Source organism: Chanos chanos, chromosome 3 (genome assembly GCF_902362185.1).
Source record: "Chanos chanos chromosome 3, fChaCha1.1, whole genome shotgun sequence".
NCBI lineage: Eukaryota > Metazoa > Chordata > Actinopteri > Gonorynchiformes > Chanidae > Chanos > Chanos chanos.
The window spans coordinates 47,494,955-47,520,071 of record NC_044497.1 but is presented as its reverse complement, the minus strand read 5'-3'; the positions used below and the strand labels follow the sequence as shown (position 1 = coordinate 47,520,071).

The 25,117-nt window shown below is 42.4% G+C and overlaps 1 protein-coding gene across 1 annotated transcript in view; it reads right to left on the bottom strand.

Annotated features, from left to right (window-relative positions):
* The window catches only part of wdr7 (WD repeat domain 7), a 132,083-nt gene that overhangs the window by 32,947 nt on the left and 74,019 nt on the right, over positions 1-25,117 (bottom strand). The window contains exon 23 of the mRNA XM_030768533.1: positions 11,714-11,938. Coding sequence (XP_030624393.1) covers positions 11,714-11,938 — 225 coding nt within the window. The remainder of the gene's footprint in view (positions 1-11,713; positions 11,939-25,117) is intronic.

The window sequence follows — 25,117 nt, the reverse complement described above, 5'->3', positions numbered from 1 at the left end:
GAAAAAAGATGCAAAGAATGAGACAGGAAACAAAAGACAGACATAGCTGCAGGAAGTGCAGGAGGAGGTATAAAGTAAAACAGAGAGGTTTGAAGGAGAAGAGAAAGTGAGAGAGAGAGAGCACAAAAGAAAGAGAGGAGTAAGGGCAGATGTTGTACAGGAGGGGGTTTGCAGCAGGTTTTATCATGGCTGAATATCATCTATCCATAGAGAGGATGACATAATGGAGGCCAGGGGTTTTTTTTTCCTCCGCTTCACAGCTTTAAATCTCCGTAGCGACGTGGTCAGGCGACAGGAAAAGACGTTTAGGGGACACAGGCCGCCCAGAGGCTGTAACGGTCAGTATGCCAAGAGGGGGAGGGGTGTAAAATCAACGACCGGTCACTTTTATCTTCTGTTCACAAAGAGGACTGACCGTGGCCATACACGAACGCTTCTCACACCCCAATAATGTATCAATACCTCAACACGGACAGATGCAAACACAAACACACAGGTTCACAGTGTGGAGAGCTGTATTAGTGCACAGACTAGCAATAAAAACATGTTATCATTGGCCAGTGAGAGGAAAAACATACATCAAGTAAAAGACACACAAATAGACAAACACAAGAGCACAAATACGACCTCCACTGATGAGAGAAGGGCTGTTTTCACACAACCACAAACATACAAATTTACCGATATATACGTCACAGACTCACACAGTCATGCCAATACACATCAAACACACTCACATACACACACACACACACAAACACCCCAGCTGAGATGATTGCAGTATGTATAGTGTAGGAGGTCTTGGTGTGAGTGTAATGACAGGGTTGGTGCTGGGTTTTGGCTCACTAAGACACACACTGCAATCAGAGACCAGTGTAAAGCAAACCAGCTCTCACAGTCTGGCCACTGATGACAATAACCACCCTCATGTCCCACATAGCGCGCGCGTGTGCGCGTGCGCTCACACACACACACACACACACACACACACACAACCAAATAGCCTCGCTAACACACACAGGGAACACTTCAGAATGTAACAACATCAATGTACCTTGTTATGCTTTTGAGTGTTTTGGACAAAATCTGATGCTATGTTTGTGCTCAAGTATGAGTATAAATATTTGTTCGTCTGGATCTTTTCAAGCAGCTCTGTGTAAGCGATGTCAGAGAGAGAGAGAGGGACAGAGAGAAACATACACAGAAACCCCCCCCCCCCCTCTCCCGAGAGAGAGAGAGAGAGAGAGAGTGTGTGTGTGTGTGTGTGTGTGTGTGTGGGGGGGGGGGGGGGGGGGGGGGGGGTGGATAGAGAGTATCCAAATTTGCATCACACTATACTAGCCCCTGTGACGTACAGTGTGTGAACACATGTAAACGTGTCTGCATCCACACACATTCACACACACAGCATGCCTTCATTCAGATGGGATGGACTCTAAACCTCCCGCACGTCAGCCACCCAAATCAATTTTTATGTTGTTTGTGATAGATCAACTGCTAAATAATCACAGACACAATTACCTACAGGCGACGAGGATTTATCTGTGTCTGTCCTCGGCCTAGCGGCCACGGCAACAGGTCGGCCGAGAAACCCATCCCATCAGCACTCTTAATTACTGCGGCAACAGAGAACAATGAGCTGAGGTAATTGATGTGGACAGAGGAAGGAGATTCTGCCTAAATGCTTCGGCAAGGACTGAAGCTCCCTGCAAATGTCTTTATCTCAACCTCCCCCTCCACCCCCCCTCCCCCTCTTCTGATTGTGCTCTCTCTCTCTCTCTCTCTCTCGCTCTCTCTCTCTCTCTCTTTCTCCCTCTCCCCCTCTGTACATGTCAACCAGTTTACATCAGCCCCTGCTGCGCTGCAATTCCTGAAACTGCAGGTACTTCAACCAAGACAAGCACATGAGCACACACACACACACACACACACACACACACACGCACACGCACGCACGCACGCACGCACGCACACACACAAACTTATTTCGTTAAATGGGGTGTATTATCAGTTTAAGAGGTGGCAAGTAGATTTTAGTTAGGGTTTCTGAGAGTTCTCACCCCGAAAAAAATTGCTAATTATATGCAGTAACAAAATTCTCTTTTTTGTCATTAGCAGAGATGATCTTTGTGATAAACACAAATGAAATTAGGTTTGAGCGACTGAAGGATCACTGTCGTTTAACTACATAATAAACTGTGAGAAATTAAGAACAGTAGCAGTTCTACAACACCAGCCACGTCAAAGTTTGTTCTGCCATTCAGTTTGGTTTTTGGACAACACACAATACGTTAAAAAGCTTTGCACTCTTGTAAAAGTATTCCTATTCCAAAGTGCTTCAGTACAGTCCAAGTTGGGTGAAAGAAAAAGTATTCAAGTATACGTATGCATACTTAGTCATTTTCTAAGCCTGAGGGTGAATAAGTGAGAGAGGCCATCTGTATGTGAAAGGCTAGGGTGTCCTTGTAAGACCTGTCCTATAACGCTACCGGTTTACACGGCCTGAGGCCAGTCTTCCTCACTCATAACCAACACTCTTCATCACTAACGGCACTGGACAGAGCTAGCCCACAGACTTATAGGTACAGATCTGTCAGGAAAACTGGTGGCGGGTCGAGTGCTATGTCAAAAAAAAAAAAAAGGCACTCCAAAAAAAAGTACTCCAAAACTCCCCAGAGGACACAAACAATGGAAGAAAATAAATGACAACAAGTTGGAAAAAAAAGAGACAAATCTGCCCGGTTCCACTTGGGTCACGTCAGGGCAGAGCACTCAAACCAAGTAGAGAAAAGTTTATTTACCACACGGCATAAGATGATATGTAGCCTATTTCATAAGCACACAGTCTGTGCACATAAACACGGGCCTCTTCATTTGTTACTCCTAACTCTGTTGAAGGTCACAGAGAATTTCTTTCTCCCAATAAACTTTTATTGAGAGCAGAGCTGGACTACACTTGACATCTTGATGCATGTAGGAGGGCACAGTTCATTCAATATCACCTTTTTTTGAAAAACCGCCTCTACACTCATACAGCTAACAATCTACAAATATCACTTTGTAAATGAATCAGGCCTTCCTCTCACTCACTTTAAACCAACCAAGCCTTCATCACCAATCAAATGACAAAATAGCAAAAATAAATCACGCCATTGATTTTTTTTCCCTGATAACGGAATATACTTCAATTTTGGCAATGAAATAAATGGCAATTTGATGAACACAGGTGAGCCGGTTCTACAGGGGCTCCTCCATGCTCCTCTGAGGAAAGTGCTGTTTGTGTGTGCGTGTGTGCGTGTGTGTGTGTCTGTGTGGAGGCTGCTTGTGGCTATCACACAGTTTAAGAAGGCACCTCCACTGTGCCATGCTAGCAGCTTAGATCCAAGCATGTCCAAACACTTAACCAGCACTGAGAGTGTGTTAGTCACACTGCCAATGGTCACAACATGGATTAGCAGTGTCTGGGCCCCCCTATCCGCTTAGCCAAGGCTCCAGCCCAACACAGGAACCAAAGGGATGCCATCGATCTTCTCTGAGAAGGGTCTTTTTTCTAAGAAAAGCTCATAACACCATGTCATATTAGACATGTCACACCTCCAGTTTTTAATGGTGTCTGCCCCTTCTGCACGCAGAAAGAATCAATGTCTTGTTCGGCAGGACACTTGTAAAGCGTATTTGACAGCAGGGCCCAGGGTATGTATGTGTTCTTTATATAACACAGTGGATTCTTATGACGAGAATAGCTACGAGCTCACAGTTAGCACAGAGCACTTCTAAGCTAATCCACGCTTTGATTCCAGAACCTTCTGCCTGTGCGCTCTGCTCGATGTGAAGTCTATCTACAGTGGAACTTGGACATATTGAACAGATGTAACCTTTACAAGATCATTATACTCTTATTCCCACATTGGGACCTCCAGCCGAGCTTCAAGAACCTGATAGAGAAGGTTGTGGGAACGCCAAATTTGCTGTAGCCTCAGTCCATAGGAAGCCAAATCCGGTTCTCTTAATGGCCGCCTGAGAGAGGGGATCATCTAATTACTCCCAACATGGGCCAAATTTATTGGCCCCTCGGAACCCCGACCAGCCGCCTAAGCTCAGTCCATTCCTCAGAGCAGACATCTTTGTTTAAGCGTTGACTTGGCTTAAATGAATGAATTAATATTGACAAAACATCAGCTAAGCTAATGAGTTGTTAGTTAAGGCAATAAACATGTCACATTAGAGCTGTGGCAGTAAGCAGCTAATTAGGGGAAAGAAAGGCAAGCTGGACCACCAGGCTTCAGCTCGAAACCTCTCTCTCCACTGGACTGAGGGGAGGCGCTGCACTGGACAGCGTTGGATTAGCCAACTGGCCTGAGTGCGCCCCCCCCCCCCCCCACCCCACCCCATTCACACCCACACAAATATTAAGACACACCAAACGAAGGTTCACAAATGCACATCAAACATGTTCATCAGATTCCCACCAAACCACGCACCCAAATCCAATTTAATGCACAAATCTAAGCGCTAGTGCAATGCATACGTACAAGTACATTCAATGGCGACCATTTTTGCGTTGGTACCAAATCTAATGTCTTAACTAAATAACTAACTAAAGCCTAACTTTATTCCCACTATGGAATGTAGATTACTAAGCTCAGCAATCGCCACTTAGAGCAGGAGAAGGGTCCTCATTCCACATTTTCCCTTTCATCCTCTAGGCCTGAGGTCCTCTGTAAGAGAAAAACACATCCTACTAGAATAACGTTTACCCTTTCACTCCTCTTCTGCCAGTTACAGTGGTGCTTGAGCTTGCTGTCTCTTTCCTAAAGTGGGTAACCACATCTCTAGTGAATGAAAGATGACAGAAGGAGGGGCAGGGAAGATAAAGAGAGAGAGAGAGAGAGAGCGCATGCATCTTCTTATGCTCAGCTCATACGTTTCAGGTTTTTGCATGGCCTTGTTAGAGCTGGCCCTTCTGCCTGCTTCTCTGTTCCGCCACTGCAGCAGGAAAATGGAAAGTGAAGTCAAAATCAATGGGGCTGGCCAAGAGAGGAGAGCTAGTGTAAGGAGGACGAATAAGGTTGGCTTTAGAGAGAAAGGGGCAGGGCTTGGAAACATGCAAGGAGACAAGATAAAGCCAGAATTTCTCAGAGAGTCACTCCTTCCCTGCTGATGTTGGATTTACGGAGGGTAGAAACACTGGCAGGATGTTTTGTGATGCACGGAGGACACACACGCAAACACACATACGCTCAGAGAGAGAGAGAGAGAGAGAGAGAACAGAAACGATGTCTAATGGAGCATCAATACACGAGCTCTAGACATTAATCACTGGAATCTCTCATCGTTTTTATCTGTGTGCACATCAATCCATCTTTCAATTTAAAGTCAGATCTCTCCAAACTCCTTTGTCCTGTCTTCTGTTTTTCCATCCATATCTTCCTCTCTATCATCTCTCCTCTCAAACCACTTCCCTGTCCCCTCATGCCAGCTTCTCCACTTCCCTCCAGTCTCCTGCCTCTATCTATCTTTCATATGTATCCATCTTCTATCCAATCCTTTCTCCTTTCCCAACACTAAAAACTGGGATTTACAGGCAACTCCAATCACCTTTTTGCAGTTTTGTTAGGCAATCATGGATTTTTTTAAGGAACTTTTCCCTGAGGAATCACTGATTGGGGACGAAAAATATTCCAAATCATGAAAGCAAGTTCTAACTGGGCACTCCGACGCTGTGGTATAGAATAAAATGAAGCTAATCACATATGCCCACACAGCTAACACTCCACCAAAACCTGCCTGGTAGCCTTCAGCCAAGATTAAAACACCAAAGTACATCCACGTCCCACAAACACAGGCCCTCACATGCATTCCTACTCCCACACACACACACACACACACACACACACACACACACCCTGCCGTCCTCCTTTAGTGATGAATAATTGAGGTGTAGGGGCCGGCTGGTTCTTATACTCTCTCCTGTCCAACACAAAGGCCACTCGGTGAGCTTAGAGGGCCCAGGCAGGCGTACAGTCGGATGGGGGATTTCAAGGTAAGTCTATAAGAGGGAGGTCCTGTTCCCCTGGCACAGCCCGTGGCTATTCACCTCTGAGGGGCCCGGTTCAAACGGCCAGAGGCCCAATCCTCTTCACCCGCTGACAGCTCTCCCTTCAGGGCAGGCTGGTTGGCCGTAAGCGTGAGGTGGGGGCAGCCTCCGGAGACTCTCAAGACCACTACCACATGACACTACAAAGACACTCTGGCTGTGTATGTGTACATCCACCGACCATTGGCAAGACACACTGAATGCCCCCTACAAAGAGAGCTGGGACCCCCACAAACCTCCACCAGCTGGGGCTCAGGAACACTGGGAGAAGAGAATGGATTTGTTGGCCAACAAGTGCCAAAAGCTCCGAGCAGTGTTACTAACAGAGTAATCGGGAGGTCATTGTAGAACAAATCATGCTGCCCAAGAAAATTCACTCTACACTGACGGGTTTACACATGTCATAAAGACATGGAGAGAGCTGAATAACCAGCAATAGGATTGCTTACTGTAGGCTCAATGGCTTTATGGAAGAGACAGCTGTGAAAAGGCATACAAACAGGGCTATGCTTCTCATACAGTTCTGGATTCAAACACACACACACACGCGCACGCACACATGTACACACATGCACTCCTCACCTCTGAGCAGACCCATAGCTTTCATAAACATGAAATCTCAGAATGACATTATCTGCCAAAGTTGCCCAGTTACCCAGCCTGCAGCCAGTAAGGCTGCAAATGTAGGGGTGTGTGTGTGTGTGTGTGTGTGTGTATGAGAATGTGTGTGTGTGTGTGTGTGTGTGCGTGTCCACAGTTTATGTTTTTAAAAGCAGAACTGTCTAATTAAAGACCCTCAGTGCTCTTCCACCGCCCTCCTGAGACCCCCGGCATTGCTCTCTACCTCTTTTTGATTTGCTGAACACAAATGAGGCAGAGGTTACTGGGGCAAGGTGGGGCGGCCACAGCCCCCGGTCACGCACTAATTGACAGGGGCTAGTAGGGGTGTCCAACACCACAGGGGGGAACGCAAGCACCTGACCCTAATCTAGCCACAGATAAGAGACAGAACAAAAGCTTTGAGTATAGAACTAAGCTCAATGCCACACACACACACACACACAGACACACACACACTCGCGCGCGCGCACACACACACACACACACACACACACAAAACAAAGCCAAGACACAGGCCTTGAAAATGAAAGAGACCGACCTACTTGAGTTTCATACTGTCAAGGTGCTAAAAGCGTCTGTCTGTATCTAAAGTACAACTGAGCCCAGTGGCTTTTATTAGTTAGAACACAGAGATGTGATGGTACAGCCAACCTTGGGATATCCCATCAAAATTAGCGCTTTGTGCCTGTACAGAAAACTACAAAACCATGTGTCTGGTGCCATGTTTCCACACACAACAGCATGTTTGAGGTGTGTCGCTGAATAGCTCAGCTCGACACAAAGACCTTGGAAGAATCAGTGCAGAGCGAGGCTCAGAGCAGCCTTGATGGAGGATAATGCTGAGCATGTCTGAGTAAAATAAGCTCTGCAGGGACTTTCTGTCTCTATGAAAGCCTTTTTTTTTTTTTTTTCATTCACACCCACATTCCCACTACTAAGCAAGGCAGTCACTGCAAACACTCCCTATCGGGTCTCTCTCTCGCTCTCACACACACACACACACACACACACACACACACACAAACACAAATACAAACACACCGTAATATCAGACGGAATCTTTCAACCGAAATATCCCAAAACACTGCGCTTTCCTGCTTACCTATACAGAAAGGTACCATAACCAGAGTAATTAAGTCTCTATGCTCAACAAGTACCCAGTGCGACTGGGTTGTTCATTAGAGGGTTGTTCCCTCAAAGAGCAGCATTCATCAGAAAAGCATGCTTGAGTTGGTCAAGGTGAGAGATGTTACGATTTTGCAGAGGTGGATTCAGTTTTTAATTTTTCTACAAATGACGACACAGCATTTCCTACAACCGCACACTTTCTTGCTTGTCCCCATAGTCCTGCCATGGTACCCACGTACCAAAGCCGTCGTACTCAGATAAGGGCTTGAGATGACCAGCAACTAATTACAGCAGAATTACTTTCACTTAAAGCGACAGATCTTAATTTAATCCCACACACAACAACCAGAGAAAGAGTGTGGCGGGGACTGAGATTTGGTTGCCTTCTACATTTAGTCTATTCATCTAATAACTGAACTATAAGTTCACCAGCAGAAGCAGCTAGAATAGAGTTCACAGCACTAAATACTGCACATCATTGCCTAAGGCATGGTATAACCTCCGTACCCACACATGAATCAAGAAAGAATAGAAATAAATATTTCCACACTTGAGCTGTGCTTCTGCGTATACCGCAATGTGAACAGATGTAAGTGTGTTTGCCAGCCCACATTAAAACATGTACACATGCTCACACCCTGCTCCTCTTGGGGTGAATCCCCTGTCAGAAAGAAAAGAGATGGGAGAGGCCCTCAATACCCACAACATCCTTGTTAGCCTGCAGAATAATTCCTGCCCTGAGGCTTGTCTAGGGCAATTAAGCCCTGCCAATTACTCATCATAGCACAAGTGTGTGTGTGTGTGTGTATCTTATGCATCTACTTCAGCTCTGTTAAATCAATATGCAGCAAAAATGAAGACTCCAGAAAGCACCAGGCAATGAGAGGACCACTGCAGATCTCTACAGCAAAACTCCTCCAGCTATTCCATGACTCTGCCAGATTTTTCAAACTAGAAATAAAGGGAATTAAAAAGCAGCTGCCTGGAAATGGCATGGGCTCAAGAGCTCGACTTCACTCAAGTCTTCTCATTCCCTTCACTCTAGTCTCATTATAATAATGAAAACATGACCACTCCTAGGGTTAGACCAGCACAATACAACCTCTGAGTAATATTTACATTTTAGCAGAGCAGGCACCAGAGAGGCACAGTGCAAGCTGGGGATTTACTCTGTAAATGCTGCTCCCTCCGATAGCCAAAACAAATCCCTGCTCACAGCTAACAAGGCAGAAGCATTTACCATGCACGGAATTGGCTACTGGTCTAAACGGCGCTGCCTCTGTGGGTTAGGTGATGACCTCCTTTAGTGTGTGGTTATGTACCTCCAATATGCCTGGACGGCATTACCTTACACAGCTGATAAAGGCACGTCTCTAGGGTGGATGGAGGGATATATACCGAGAAGGCTAAATTATTGGTTATTGGTTGAGAGTTTGTGAGCGATCTGTTCAGGCAGGGCAAAACGACTCTTGCACAGAGGCAATGAAAAGAAAAAGAGCACATAGCCAATCGCATCGATTATCTGCGGCAGACGGCCGACTGCCGTGGCAACGGAGGATCAATTATGGGGACGGCTTGTTTAAAATAGGGACGGCTTAAAAGAGGAAGGGTGTGAGGGGAGTCTTGTGCAACCTCTACATGAGTCTATAAACCTTAGCGCACACACACGCACGCACGCACGCACGCACGCACACGCACACACACACACACACACGCACGCACGCGCACACACACCCACGCGCACACACACACACGCGCGCGCGCACGCATACATACATTTACACAACTCAAAACATCTGTTTATATTAAATGCAGTCAGTTCATATTTGATCACCTTGATTGGCGTTCCTGCTACACATTAATGTACACAGTCTCCTGTATATCATCAAACTCATCCTAACTATTTACATCTGGCCATGTCAGTCAGTCTCGTTCTTGCATGTCAATGTAAAGCAATGCTGTTTTCTAACTAACCAGTTAAAATGAACTGTCAAACCAGCTCAGAGCAAATGGGAGAATGAGAGCAAGATATAATTTTAGCCTCATTGGGTTAATACATTATTCCCCATTGAATTTCTAACCTGCAAACACACAGCTCTGAATTAAGAATAAGGATAAGCCTCAGAGGTTAAAAAGCACCAGTGAGAGGCATGTAAGCCTGTGTTCATGTCCTAATGAACAAAATCTACCCAATCAATCCATTTCTAAAGGTTAGCATCGAAAGCACTGCGGCTCACCAATAAAACGTGTGTTTGTGTATGTGTGGATGTAAAGTGTGCGTTTTGTGGTGTGTATACTTGAGTACAGAAAAAACTCTTTGTTTGTGGTTGTGTACGTGTGTATGTTCCTTTAGTGTGGAAAAGAAACACAGCGAGAACAGAGTCATTATACCCATCAACCTTCAGCTGTAGTCTTTCTCTCTCTATATATATGCACACACACACAGAGGACATTCCCAGAGGTTTTTTGGAACTGTCTCATATTCAACTCATGTTTGTCTCAAGTTTGTCTCATCTGTACTTGTTTATACATTTGACAACACAGAACTGTAGACATCACACACAAGGTCAGTGGAGCACAAAGGGAGATCTGTCTTTCATTCTGTGGTTTTTCAGATCCGTGGCTGCTGATTGCATCAGCTGTTTTCTCTGTGGGTCTAACAGGAAGGCTGGACTGTGTTTAGAGCCAAAACAAGACCCAGTAAAAAAAAAAAAAAAAATCAACAGGCAGAAAAGGACTTCACTTTCAATATCAAACATAAGACCTCAGGCAACAGACCAGACAGAGAGTGAGTGAGAGACTGAGTGAGTCAGAGAGAGAGAGAGAGAGAGAAAGAGAGAGAGAGAAAGAAAGAGAGACTTTCGGAATAGGACCCATCAACTCTATTATTCATGTGGCCTTCCACTCCATCCAAGACAATCAGAGTCTGTAAAAGAGTGTGTGTGTGTGTGTGTGTGTGTGTGTGTGTGTGTGTGTGTGTGTGTGAGAGAGAGAGAAAGACATACAGAGACAGAGGGGTGTGTGGATTTTGGGCCACAGGATTGTGATGCTCTTAACATTTTATGCAACAAACAATTTTTTCAAATTTTGGTTTGGGATTTTGGTTATAGTGTCATTCCTAGGCACTGTTATTTTATTTGTGTGTGTGTATGTGACAAGAGACACACCTGGGAGCCTAAGTGAGTGAGTGCTTGTCCTCAACCTATATCTAAAATCGTGATATTAGTTCCCACATTAAAATGCTGACATCTTTTCATGGACAAAGACGACACTGAAGCAGCTGCGAGGTCTAACTTCACACACTCAAAACAAGACAAACGTGAATATACACTGCAATCCAACAGAGTCCCCTCAGGAGCTCCTCCGTAATGATCAGAGTGGACAGACTTGGAGTCTAAGTCAGACTGTTCTCACACATGCAGTGTTAACAGGAATTCAGACACTACGTTACAAACAGGTCTGAGGGAGCACTTGAGACATTTGAATCTGAATCAACTCTATTTTACTATACACACTGTACTCAATGTGGTGTGGAAAGTTTGACCCTCGCATAAACTAGAGGATGAAGTCAAAAGTGATTTCATCAGTTTAAAGAAAATAAAAATACAAAAATACATGATCAATACCTGAGCACAGCGAGAAACAAATATTTGTTGAAACCTCTATGCTCTTAAATGCAACTTCTAAGTGAAAATACGCATTTAGGTGTGAATGTGTGCATGTGACCCGTCAGAGGACACTGGACACTGAGTGTAACCCACTTCTGCCATTTGAGTGGGACATATTATGTATGTGGAACCTCAGTGACAGACGAAGGGCTGAACAGAGGCCAGTGAAATAGAGGCAGAAGTCAGCGAGGGCACTTACAGGTATGACGAGCTAAAGAGTAGTTGGAGCCTCCGGTTGTCAGACCGAAACCCTCGGGCACTTGACCGCCGGTGCGTGGACGAGCTGCATGTTTAGGTGGTTCGATTTCTGCCCCAAATTCTGCACCGATGACTCCCAGCAACACGATGGCTGTGGCCTGCTTACGCCGCTCCTCATAAGAATTAGAAATCTTCTTAGTGTTGGGAGGCAGGTTTGACAGGCAGCCTACAGATAGAGAGAGGGAGAGAGAGGGAGAAGTGAAGGAAGAGGGACAGTAAAGTGGGGGGGGGGGGCAGAGGAGAAAAGAGAGACACAAGTCAGTTAAAGTTATTCCTCCACATGTATAACTGTATGTCCAACATCACACCACAGTTTAACAGAAATTAAAAGGAGTGCCTGACTCCTCTTTCACTAGTGCTATACAGACAGTGAGAGGACACTTAAAATAAGCCGAAAAGGCATTATTTAAATACAACAGATTCATTAAGCTGAAAAGGCATTATTTACATTCAACAACAGGTTGATTAAGCTGAAATGTATTACTGGAGCACAACAACAGGTTGATTAAAGCCAAAACAGGCTGACATAGAATTTATCACTTGATATTATAGCACACACACACACACACACACACACACAGATATCTTAGCTTGTGGCTAAATGCCTTAGTTGACTGCATGTCTCTTTTAGACTGCAAGGTCACATGACTGGATGCGTGTCACAGTGTGCCAGGCCCTCCAGGGGTATGCTGGGACATAGATAAGAACGTGGCAGAGATGCTGATGGGAAGGTGTCTGGTGTGGGAGACAGCCAGACCCAGCCAAGCTGACACACTGACTGGCAGATATCCTCCAGTCACGGAAAATAAAGGAAAGACACAAGCGTGCTCGCACAGAGAATTATACATTCTAGTTTAGAGATACACTAAAAAACCATGGTATATTCATAGAAAAAATATTAAAACACAGCAAACACAAATCACTCAATCACACATACGGGAGAAGAGGCACACCACACACACACGATGTGTAAACACAAACAGAGGGAGACCAAAACAAATACCAGCAAAGGTGAACAGATCAAAGGGAAGAGATTCCATTAAAATCTATAACCCCCCCCCCATCATATTTCAATTCAAAGTATTCCCAAAAAACAAAAAACAAAAATTTGGAAAATAACTTAAAAAATTAATACAAAGATCTAAAATGAGTAAGGAAAAAAAAAACAAGTCACACATAAAGACAGCATCATTGTATTCTTACTAATAAGCATGATTTGTTTAATTTAGACTCAAACATCTAAAGCATTGACAACAATTTCAGGGTCAAAACCAACTGACGCAAGACCAACTGACACCAGCATAGTTTGTTTAAAACATTGCTGTTGTGAACTGAAAATACCTTGGATAAGGAACATCTGAAATGTGGAGCTGGACCACAGAGGAGAAGGGATTAATATTAGAAGGACCAAACTGAAGTAAATCGTTTAAATGGAGCCCAGTGTGAGCGTTCGCTGAGACTCAGAGCATAATTGAACAGTAGGCAATAAAGGTGTGTGTGTTCTGTGAATGGCTATTGGCTGTATTGTTGAGCTGGTGGTCTTTAGTGTGGACCAGGGTCAGGTTCAGTGTTACCCGACTGAAAGGACACGTGCTGCCAGCCTCTAACTCTCTGCTAAAGCGCTCTCTCAGACAAAGAGTTCCAGGGAAGGGGGGGAAGGGGGGGGGTGACGCTTTCGGAAGGGGTGACGCTTTCGGAAGTGAGGGGGTGCAAAGCTTTTGTTCGCTGGGGCCTGAAAACCGGGGAGCACCCCGCACTAAACACGGGGCCTCATTTTAGCCCTCAGACAAAGAGGCGTGCACACGGCGCAGAGTGCAAGGCCGCAGGAAGACATGGATTTGAACAGCTGAACGCCTTCTTTGGAGCTCTTTTCACAGACACCTGAACCTGCTCACACAGATGTATGACTACAGTATGAGCACAGCACAGTCTTCTCCTGGTAGATAGCACAATGAAACAGGCTGCATCAAAAGGCCTTTCCCAAACAAGTTTTGAATTCTGTCGCTGTAAAGATATCAAATATTAAATAACTACTATGATAAAACCAGTACTCAATATACTTTCTTTGCAGTCTACATTATTCTGTATTGTTATAGCCACTAGTATACATATATATAAACATTATGAATTAAAAAATAACCTAATGGATATATATATATATATATATATATATATATATGATAAGGAACTGTTAGACGTTAAATAATACAGTACACCTCAGCACACCAGCCGTCTAATATAAACCTGAACCTCCTAACCATCAGTCAGGCTTCTACAGAGCTTCATGCTCAACTCAGAGAGAGGTAACAATAAGAAGTAAACAGCTGTGGCTAAAAAGAATCAAGAAAGTTCCAGTAATGCACAAGCAGGGATGGTCATGGGTGAGCAGGTATTCCTCTGACAAACCTGACACATAATTAACACTAATCACTCATACAGTCTCCCACAGTAGCATCCCAGACTGAAGCCAGGGCATGTAACCACATGTTCATGCCTAAAGGAGCGAGGGAAGGATTCACACCCTCTACTGTTCATATACTTCCTCTGAGCACTAAGGAAGCCAACTGTCCAGTGCAGTAAACTCTCCACTCAAGTAAACTTTCCAGTAAAGCCAACTGTCCAGTGCAGTAAACTCTCCACTCAAGTAAACTTTCCAGTAAAGCCAACTGTCCAGTGCAGTAAACTCTCCACTCAAGTAAACTTTCCAGTAAAGCAAACTTTCTAGTGTAGCAAACACTCATGCGTGAGCAGCAGCATCAAACGCCTTAGTATTACTGCCACTCACCAAGATTATATACGTGCACTGGCAGAAATAAAAATGTAATTTCTCATTACTGTAAACATAATATTCCATTTGAGGCTAAAAATTCAATACCTCCTTTAAACACCTGCTGTGGGTTTTTTGTTTTTCATCTCTCTAATTCAACTCTAGAGAGCATTTGATGGAGTTCTTCATTGCCTCGACTAATAACCAACAGCATTACACAAAGTATGATGAACGGAAATCAGAGGCAGATATAATAAATGCCTATAATAATACAATTACCATATTTTACTTCTTTGGACTCTGCCAGGAATGAAAACAAATAAATAAATACGTAAATCTGAAAATTAAATTAAATTAAATTAAATAACTGTTAAAAATTATTTGAACAAAATTTTCACTCATATAATAAAATTCTTTTGATTCACTTCACCAAAGGACCATGTCTAACTAATCACTCCATTTCAACCTGTCTCATAAAAACTACCACTGAAGGTCAAGACCCAATTAGTTTAGTCTCAACCAGTTCCACATGTATTAACGTCAGGTCGAAAGTTGTTGATTATGTCCTTAGCAACATCACCTTAGGCTCTATTCCTTTACGAAACCTGAGTAAGTCTAGCAGTCTTCATCCATCAAGCAGCGAGGGAAGGATTTTTTTTTTTACAAATGACCTAAGCATGATGGGATGCTAATCGTTAAACTGACTACAAAAGAACCTCTGAGTTTTCAGTGTTTTCAGTATACTCCTGCTTACTGTTTAGTCAAGATGTTTTTTTTTTTTTTTTTTTTACTTTGTAAGTCACCTGTGTCAACAGGAGACATATGAATGCCATCAGGGAGAAGACTCTCCTGAGGGGGTTTATTTTAAGAATTCACACTTATAATTAGACGACCCACGTTCTCTCCTGGTCTCTGGAGTGTCACAAAATGAAACAAGTGACAAGTCGTTGAAGAACCTACCCTCACTGGTATTCACACATGCAATCTGAGAACTATGCAAAAACACAAGCACAGAAACACCCTAGAATAAACGCTCCTTTAGAAAATGGAAGATTCCATTAAATAAAACAGGCCTGAGTCATTGAGAGCATGCCAATGAACATAGGATGTCAAAATAATTCCCCAAAATTTCCAAAACACGTTTTTCGTACCACAGCACTACCAAAAACCATGTACTATGGTTTACAAAATACTTAAAATACTCAAAAGCTGGAGAAAAAAATATTGGCTCCAGGTTTGTCTGTGCTGCTCCGGAGGTTTGTGCATTTATCCTGGAGACAAAGACACCAGCTCCACAGAGCAAAGAGCCTGCTTGGTCACCTGACCCTTACACACTGCTGCAACGCTCTCCAATCTTTCCTTCTCTAATCCCCATGAGTAAGGGAGCCCAGAGGGGGATGGCAGAGGCAGGGAGAAGGAGAGGGAGAGGGAGAGGGGAGAGGGGAGAGGGGAGAGGGGAGAGAGGACCGGAAGGAGAAAAAGACGGGGCAAGACAATAAGGGACAGGTTAAAGGTAAGAAAGAAGGGGGCAAGAGAGGAAGGCAGAATGCAGAGGTTAAAAAAGAAAAAAAAAGGTTGAGGAAAAAAAGGGGGGGAAAGAAATAGAGAGAGCACATCCAGAGAAAAAAAAAATGATGGAGGCACACTGAGAGAGAGGGAGACGGTGAGCTAGCATGACATTCTCAGATCAGTGGGAATAGGCAGAGAGCCTGGGCGTGAGAGATTGCTTTATAGCATTTCATTTGCTTTCTTCCCCTGCTTGGCTGAGCACAGGCCTGTGTATGGATTTCTATTCTAATACACAGGAGCAGGCGCTGAGAGGAACCAATGAGCCAGTGGCAGGAGAGAGGATGCACTGAGTGGGGCAGGGAATGCTGATCAATATAGCCTCACAGCTACAGACAAAAACGGAGCACACGCCTACATACACACACACACACACACCGTATATATACACCGCACCTAACCGACAGGTTAGAGACATAGTGTAACTGAACAGTCCACAGCTACTGACACACTGACAGCTACAGAGAATTACAGACACAGCAACTGACAGACAGTCAGGCGCATGCACACACACAAATACACACACCCCCCAGACAAAATCACCTCAAACCTGTAGACACACAAAGACACAAACCATTGAGATCAGACGGCTGACGTGGCAAAAGACATCTTTAAGTTATTCACTTATACTTAAATAGCTTAACAGAATATGAGATCGATCAATAAAAAACTATGAGAGCACAAACTGACAAATAATTCATTATCACTAATCAGTACTAAATTATTCAAAACATTTGAACTGAACGCCTCAACAAAAGCACTGCAGGTTTAACCATCGAAATCTGAAGGTTTGTTCAAAATACGACAATCAGATATCAATAATTTATCACAGAAACCAATTAATCAGTTTTAATAAATGATCAGATGCCTGTGGCTTGCACATCCTTAAACACATCAGGATTTACGTTACAGTTAAGTTAAACACAGTTGATAAATGAAAGGTTGAAATCCCAAGGAATCCAGCTGGCTTTGCTCTCAATTAAGAAACCATAATTAACATAGCACGATAGATGAATCTTGTAGCAATAATTTCTCACAGAAGAGAGGAATGTGAAAAACGCATACATTTGAAGCCAGTTCACTGCATTAAGTCCAGTGTGCTAGGTGCTGTGAGGTGAGCCAATTTCATTTATTTCATTCATTCAACTGTGCTTGTTAGCTCCTTCTGTAAAGTATGGACAGAAGCATAATCACACGGGCTGACCTCTGAAACTTAAAAGGTCGTGACCTATGTCACAGTTGTGTTGATGAAAAACTGCCCTCTCTCCCGATTTTGTAGAAGGGTTAAGGCCAATATTGACCAGTTTAAGGCATACACAGATCTGTCCTATTATTCACCTACACACAGACGGATCCATACATACACAATCTACTATGACAGCTCTTCATACCACTCCTGAATTGTTACAACAGATCATCTAAAGTTAGATTATTCACTGTACAGAGGAGTAAGCAAAACTTAAGACGAGAAGACAAATCTGGATTTAACAGTCCACTTTCCAATTTGTATCCTTTTCCAATTTAATCTTACTGACCTGCTCTTTATTTTATCTAACAGCATTTTTATTCTGTGAGAAGAGCTTATTATCAGAAACTGGTAAAAACAGAGCCTGCAACCAGAGTTGTCAATCTCACCTAAAAATATCTGCTGAATTATTTCATTTATTCTAATTGGATTTCACAGCTAATACATTAAATTCATATAAAGCTATTTTCCCCTTTTGTTTTGCACCAGAAATACATACTCAGTTTGCTCAGCACATGTTTCATGGCTTGACACATAAAGTAGCTCCCACAAGCCTGATTCAATTTTATCTCTATTCCCTCGATTTATTTTGATTGGTTCTCTGCTGACCTCTGACCTCTCAGGCCAAGGGCATCACTGAGAGAGAAAATGGCTGGCTGTGCAGCCTCTCTACTATTCACCTACAGTGCAGCTGCAACCCTCAGCTTGATTCACACACACACACACACACACACACACACACACACACACACTCCCAGCTGTGAGAATGCACTGACAGACACCAGGCTGTCATTTTCAATGAAATACTAAAATGATTAAAATAATTATAGGTTTTTCACAACCAGTCTAACAAAATGAAAATAGCAAAATTATTCAAATTAAATAATCATTTAATAAATGCCTAATCAATAATCCAAACATCGTGAATGCAATTTTTTTTTTCTCCAACAAAATACCTATCATTTAAGAAAATGTTTAATGTCAAAATAACCATACAAAGGATAACGTTTATGCACAACTGCAGAGATACGTATGATATTGTCATTACATTCACCTGAATGCTGCCTTTTCATAAAAAAGGTCAGGAGAGGTCAGCTCTCCAAAGGGTAATAAAAAGGGTAACGAATCTAAAATTAAATAATGAGAAATACAGTAAAATTATCTGGAAATATTTCAATATGTCTATTTAACCGATATGTTCTCTTTTCATCATTATACTATAGTGTGAAAATAAAGGTTGATAATAAAAAGACCATTTTTTAGAAACAAGTACAAAAAAAAAAAAATCAGCTCTTCTTAACATTGCTCTGCTCCATCCATAAATAGCTCTGAAGCAAATGACAACAAGTCTTGAAGGTGTTTATCTGCTCTTTTAATTCTGATGGCAATCCAATAGCACTGTCAATAAGGACAAAGGCCATCCATTTGCCCCATCACCAGTTTGTGTGTGTGCGCATGTGTGTGTGCTGAGAGGAGAGAAAGAGCCGATGAGTGAGTGGGAGTGTGTATGTGTGGTATGTACCCATGGTTCCTCAGACTAAGCAAGTTTAGTAATTAGCTCCAAGTGCCCTCCTAAGAGCTGTGTAGACAGCCAATCAGCAGATGTTTAGGCACATACATACATACATACATACATACATACACCCTTTTGTGGAGAAATGAATCATGAATTAGAACGGAAACTTTGGTTATTATGGAGGTAATGACAACAAAATAACCACTTGTGCAAGATAGGAACAGAATTGCATTATAGCTAGTGTTACAATTTCTATGAAAATCTGACAAATGGTACCCCAAATAACCATGGATTTGTGGCTAGCCAGTGACAAAACCTATGACTCAGCATGGCTAATTATAAAATCTATTCCCTAAAATTAAGGAAAATTATTGAATATTCTGGGTGATAGATTACTATAAGCTCCATTTTGCTATATTTTTGTGTGCGTGTATGATTCTACTCCAGAGTAAGAGCTGGCCCTAAGACAACAATATTAATTACACTCAAAACAAAACAACGATCTCTTCTATGTCTCTGTTAGGCATACTTTCCACCTCACAAACAACCCTCAGCCATGAAACTGAGCTACCGCACACTCACACAAGGGGAAAGAGAGGGGGGGGAGGGCGAGAGACCGAGAGAGAGAGAGAGAGAGAGAGAGAGAGAGAGAAAGAGAGAAACAAAGAGAGAGAGAGAGAGAGTGAGAAAATAGGAAAAGTAATGGTGTGAGTGTTGATATCCCTCCCTGTGCAGTTTGACTGGTCCTCAGAGGTTTGGTTGCTTCTCTGCTTTAGCTGTGGCTGTTAAATCACGGCTAAAGACTGACACACAGATCCATTCTCCTGACAACACAGCTGATCACCCAATCACACCTTCACAATGAATAATTTCAAATAACTCGGTCTGTGTGTGTGTGTGTGTGTGAGTGCACACAGAGGAAGAGGATGGAATGCCAAAGCTTTACACACCGTATCTGTTCATGAACAATGAAAAACCACTGGGGGTCGAAGTGTGACTACATGATGTTCATAAATATCTCAACTACAATTCAAGAACAATGCCTTTAATCACAGTTTCACTGTTTTTGTTGTTTGAAACTTTATACATTAATCACAAAAAAATCCGACATAAGGCTTAGAACTCAGTTTCCCCTTGTGTATGACTAGCGTCTATAGAAGCTTAATGTGTAATATTAATGTTAGTGATCAAAAAAATATACACAAGACCAATCAATAAAAAATAAACCAAACTTATTTTCAGTGTTTGTATGTTTCTCTGCATGTGTACATGTGCGTGCACGTGTGTGTGTGTGTGTGTGTGTTTGTGTTTCTTGAGACACAATGCACTAGGCCTTGTATGAATAATAGAGTACTACCAGGCTGCTTAAGGCGTACAAACTTGGTTGAGTTCAATCTTTCATTATCTGCTTCAATTAGAGTGTAACAGGATAATAAAATACACACTCTCCACACCTTTCACGCTCCACACAGACTTCTACATGTATCATAACAAACTACAAATACACACTCATATATTTGCACTGGGAAGTCCTTTGCTGTCTTACTTCTTAGGTGACCAATCACAAAATAACACAATTAAACAGATGCCAAATGAAAAAATTTCAAAGCGGCTAAAATATTTTCACCTAATCAATTCCTAGCAGTTCTAATACAATTTGGGCATATGTAAATCAATTTTATCACATACACAGACAGTTCAATGCAAATTATGATGAGTGAAAAACAAAAACACTCAAGTCTATTGAGTATGAAATAAAGTGGCCCTGCTGTACTGGATCTTGTAAAGTTCACGTTGTGTTAAGACAGCAGAAGCCATCAGCTTTTTTTGTTCATACTGCAGTATGACAGAATGAACCATATGTACACACACACACACACACACACACACACAGATCAGACGGTATCAGATGGCACTATGCATCCAATCTGTTCACTGAGTTGCAGTGGTGTAGGGGTGCTCCTTTTCCAATAACATAAGAACATTCTAATTGGATTGTGCAGATAGGAGGCAGTAGACTTTTGGCTTTTGGCCCAGCCTGGTGTAAGTGGATTTAAGTTTGCGTTCATTTCAGAGGTCAAACTAGGACAGTATATAGTCTAACTGTATTACCATGTTCGTATGAAGAATCTCAAACTTTTGGAAAACTGTAGTGGAGGATGTGACTTTTAACTTCAGTTGTAATACGTGATTGGTTTTTGCTGTAGCATATTTACAGGTTTTAGTTATGTAATAGGCTTCTATGTCCCTCAGGTTGTGAAGGGAAATGAGATTTCTTATTTAACGGCTCAATCCTTATCAGAAGTTGTTAACAAGTAGTCCTAAACGCTTTAAATTAATTTTTTGATCTCATTTTCATTTTTTGCCAGACAGTCAGGTCCGTGGAGAGAGGTAACAACAGTCTGACGACAGCTCTTTATTTGTCTGAGTCCTGTAAAATCCAATACACATTGCTGCAGCATCACCGAGGGAGAGCATACCTCACAAATCACTGAGCACCGCTAAAGAACAACGCAAGTGAGACACACACACACACATGCTCACACACGCGCGCGCACACACACACACACACACACACACACACACAAACACAGTGGTTATTAATTTATGATCACATCTGTACCAAACCCACTCATATACTAAATACAACACACACACACACACACACACACACACACACACACACAAGCACCCACGCACCCCGTTCAGGCAGAGTGACAGGCTGTTGGCAGAGACGATGGTTTGTGATAAGGAAAGGTTGCAGCTCTTGTCATCTCTGTGTGTCTGAACGAGAAACCCTGCTGTGAGGACGAGTAGCTTCTACCCTGCATTTCCTACAGCCATCAGCACACATTTACTCACTCACACACACTGTACCAAACACACACACAGCCCAAATGGACAGAGAGAAAGAGACAGAGAAAGACAGAGACAGCAGACAGAGACTGAGAGGGAGAACCATGGACAGAGAGACAGTGAGAGACAAAGACAGGGATAAACACAGAGAAAGAGAGAGAGAAAAAAAGAGAGCGAGGTAAAGGATAGAAAGAGGTGATCTGACTGTCAGGACTCTAGCTGAGCTGACAGACGGGCTGTGGTATGTCCCCTGCTCCCACCTCCATGACGCTACAGTGTGTTGAATCCCTGGCCCACTGAATCAATAGCACAGTGCTCCATTCAAGGTGAAACCAAATAAACCTGTCCAGCAGCTATGAAAAATAGGCTGTGCAGTCCAGAACAAGCAATGAGTATTGCTCAGTCTGAGGACTGTCATTAAAGAATCATTAGCCTGCCTTCATCCCATCCACACCAATCAAAGCCATTCATACTCACCAGTCTGGCTTCACAGAGCACACAACACACACACTGAGGCACTCACACACACCTGTTCGGGCTCATACCCATAAGCCCGTTCTACAGACTTTAACACACAACCATGACCAAACTTGTCACACACACACACCCACACACACACACACACACACACACAATCAAGTCTGGCACGATAAAACACAGCAGATGCAAATCACACTCTCAAACATCCATACAAACAAAAGACTTCACATATCCACCCATACACACATAGACACACACACACACACACACACACACAGGCTACTGCAGGGGTTTTTAATACTCTATCGGGGACATTTTATAAACTATCCACAAATAAAACAGCTTGTCCTCAATTGTGTTTCTTAATCCAATATAAACACAAAGAAAGTTTTAGAGTTTTTGTTCAAACCCATAAACTAAAGTGATAAAGCATTCTAGAAGAATCCATTTAAGATTCCAAAAGCACAGCGAACATTTGAAAAAGATATAGCACCACTGTGCATAATTTGTTGTGAATAATATGTTAAAAAGTCAGGCAGTTACAGAGACAGAGTTGCATGCTATCCTACCAATATCAGGAAACAACTGCTTCAGAGAGTAAACACCCTCCAATTTTCTTTTAGTTTAGATTAAGATTAAATTTCAGCATGACAAAACAAAAAAAAAAACCCAAAACAAACAAATATGCAAAACAAGATCATTACGAATATTTTATCATGCCGAAAAAAAGAGCAGAAAGCTTTTATGAATATATGAAATCATATTTATGATCCAGACTGCCGATCGACAGAAGTAGAGGTTAATAGAAGATAAAGACCATACTGTTGACTGTAGAATGTAGAATGAGTTAAATGACGGGCTCTTAATGAAAGCTTATGACTTCATTCCAACGATTCTCTTCCGTCGTCCCATGCTGGAAATAGACTGCATAAGCTTAGGGATTTTTTTTCTAACAACATTCCTTTATGTTCATCTAAATGTCAGCAAAAATGTCTTCAGAATATTCTAAACACATTGTGTTTTACTTGCCCTGATATATGCACAATATCAGCTGATGTGCTAATACTGATACCATGGTGACAGTGACACAGGTATGTGCTCTTTGATTAATGCTACACATTCCATATTCCTCACATTGTTCAAATGCTCTGGTTTATTTTAAAAAATACTTTCAGATTTTATTTCACAGTCATACCTCTCTGATCCTACAAGACAAAATAAACACAGACATAAATGATAATCTTCCAAATTCTCAGCAGCCAACATGCTACATGTTATAAAAACATACACGATCAATAATAAATGAAATTATTATTATTATTATTACTATTATTATTATTATTATTATTATTATTGGTGGTGGTTGTTTTTATAAATTTATAACAACAATTATATAAGCATTTCAAAAACAAACCATAAAAAATGCATGCTGTCTATACTACATTCACCCCCCCCCCCCATTCTTCTTTTTCTGCCTCTCTTTGTATGGAACAGAGGTTGTGTAAAAAAAATATTGATTTTTGAACTGTATTGATCTCATACCTTTAATACGACTAGATCTATTTTAATGACATTGTATCTAAATCCTATTTGCTGCTCCCTGGTTTCAAACATAACATAATAAACTAAAAAGCCTAGACAACCGCTTTTTTCCCCCCCGCTCCATTCTTAATCTTTTCAAGGCAGGGCGGGTCTGAGTAAGTCGGGTTCTTGTGGAAATAAAATGATTAAGCAAGGAGAACATCAATTAAAAGCACAGAGTCTAACGTACCAACCTGTAGGAGCAGTAAACAGCCTAAATGTCCTGTCAGAGGAATGCCATAAAAAAAACCAAACCAAAACAAAAACAAAACAAGAGTCCTCTATGGGAAAAGAGAATTTCTACGAATTCACAGCTTTGTTTACTCTCTTTTCTGCTGTGAAAGGAAAAGATGGAAAAAAAGGTGTAGCACCCGTATAAAGTCAAGCAGCACACCCATTGATCTGAGCAGCAGTCACAGAGCCACAGCGGAGACATCAATCCTGCCACAGACAAATGGACATTTTGATCACTCAAAATGTTTGAATAATAGCCTGCCTTAATAGCATGTTACATATCTGGTGCAGGACGGAGAAGGGAGGGAGCAGAAGAAAGAATAAAGGAATAAAAGAAAGATGGCCGCTCGAATAAGAAGAGAAAGAGAGAGAGAGAGAGAGAGAGAGAGAGAGAGAGAGAGAACAAAAAAAGGGGAGATAGGAGAAGAGTAAACTCACTGGGGGTGTCCAGTTTGTGTGGTGTGGTGTGGGGCCACCCCTTTGGGATAGGTACAGGACAACAAAAGGAGGCATACGCAAGTCCTTTTGTGCTGTGCAGAGATCAATACCAGTGTACACACCCTTTTAAACATGCCCCACGCGCTGGGGAAACAATGACAGGACTCAGAAGGACCCCCTGTCAACACACACACAGGATTCCAAATGCTTCCTACATCATTCCAACAACAATTATCCAGGATTCTAGAATAAAGGGGATGGGACACAGGTAAGTCGTACTGGGCATGCTCCTGAGTCATAGATTATTGGGCCAGGTTCAGCTCTGTTCAGCCAGGCCAGAACTCCCATGATGCACTACATGCACAGCCAGTCTGGCCCTCCATTGATCATCGATACGCACGCAGGTAAAATTTGATAGCTAGGGATTGTGGGAAGGGATCGATAGCAACCGTTCTGCAATATCAGAGCAGCATCTCTCATACAAGGAAATAAATGTTTTTTTTTTCTAAAGAGAGCGATTTTTATATCAAAACAGAACAAAACACCACTAATATATTCCAAATACCTCAGAGAGAATCCATATATATTTCATTTTATTCCTTTTTTTTGGTCTAATTTTTTTTTCCCTGGGAAAGGCAAAATAAAAGGGGTCCCACATTGA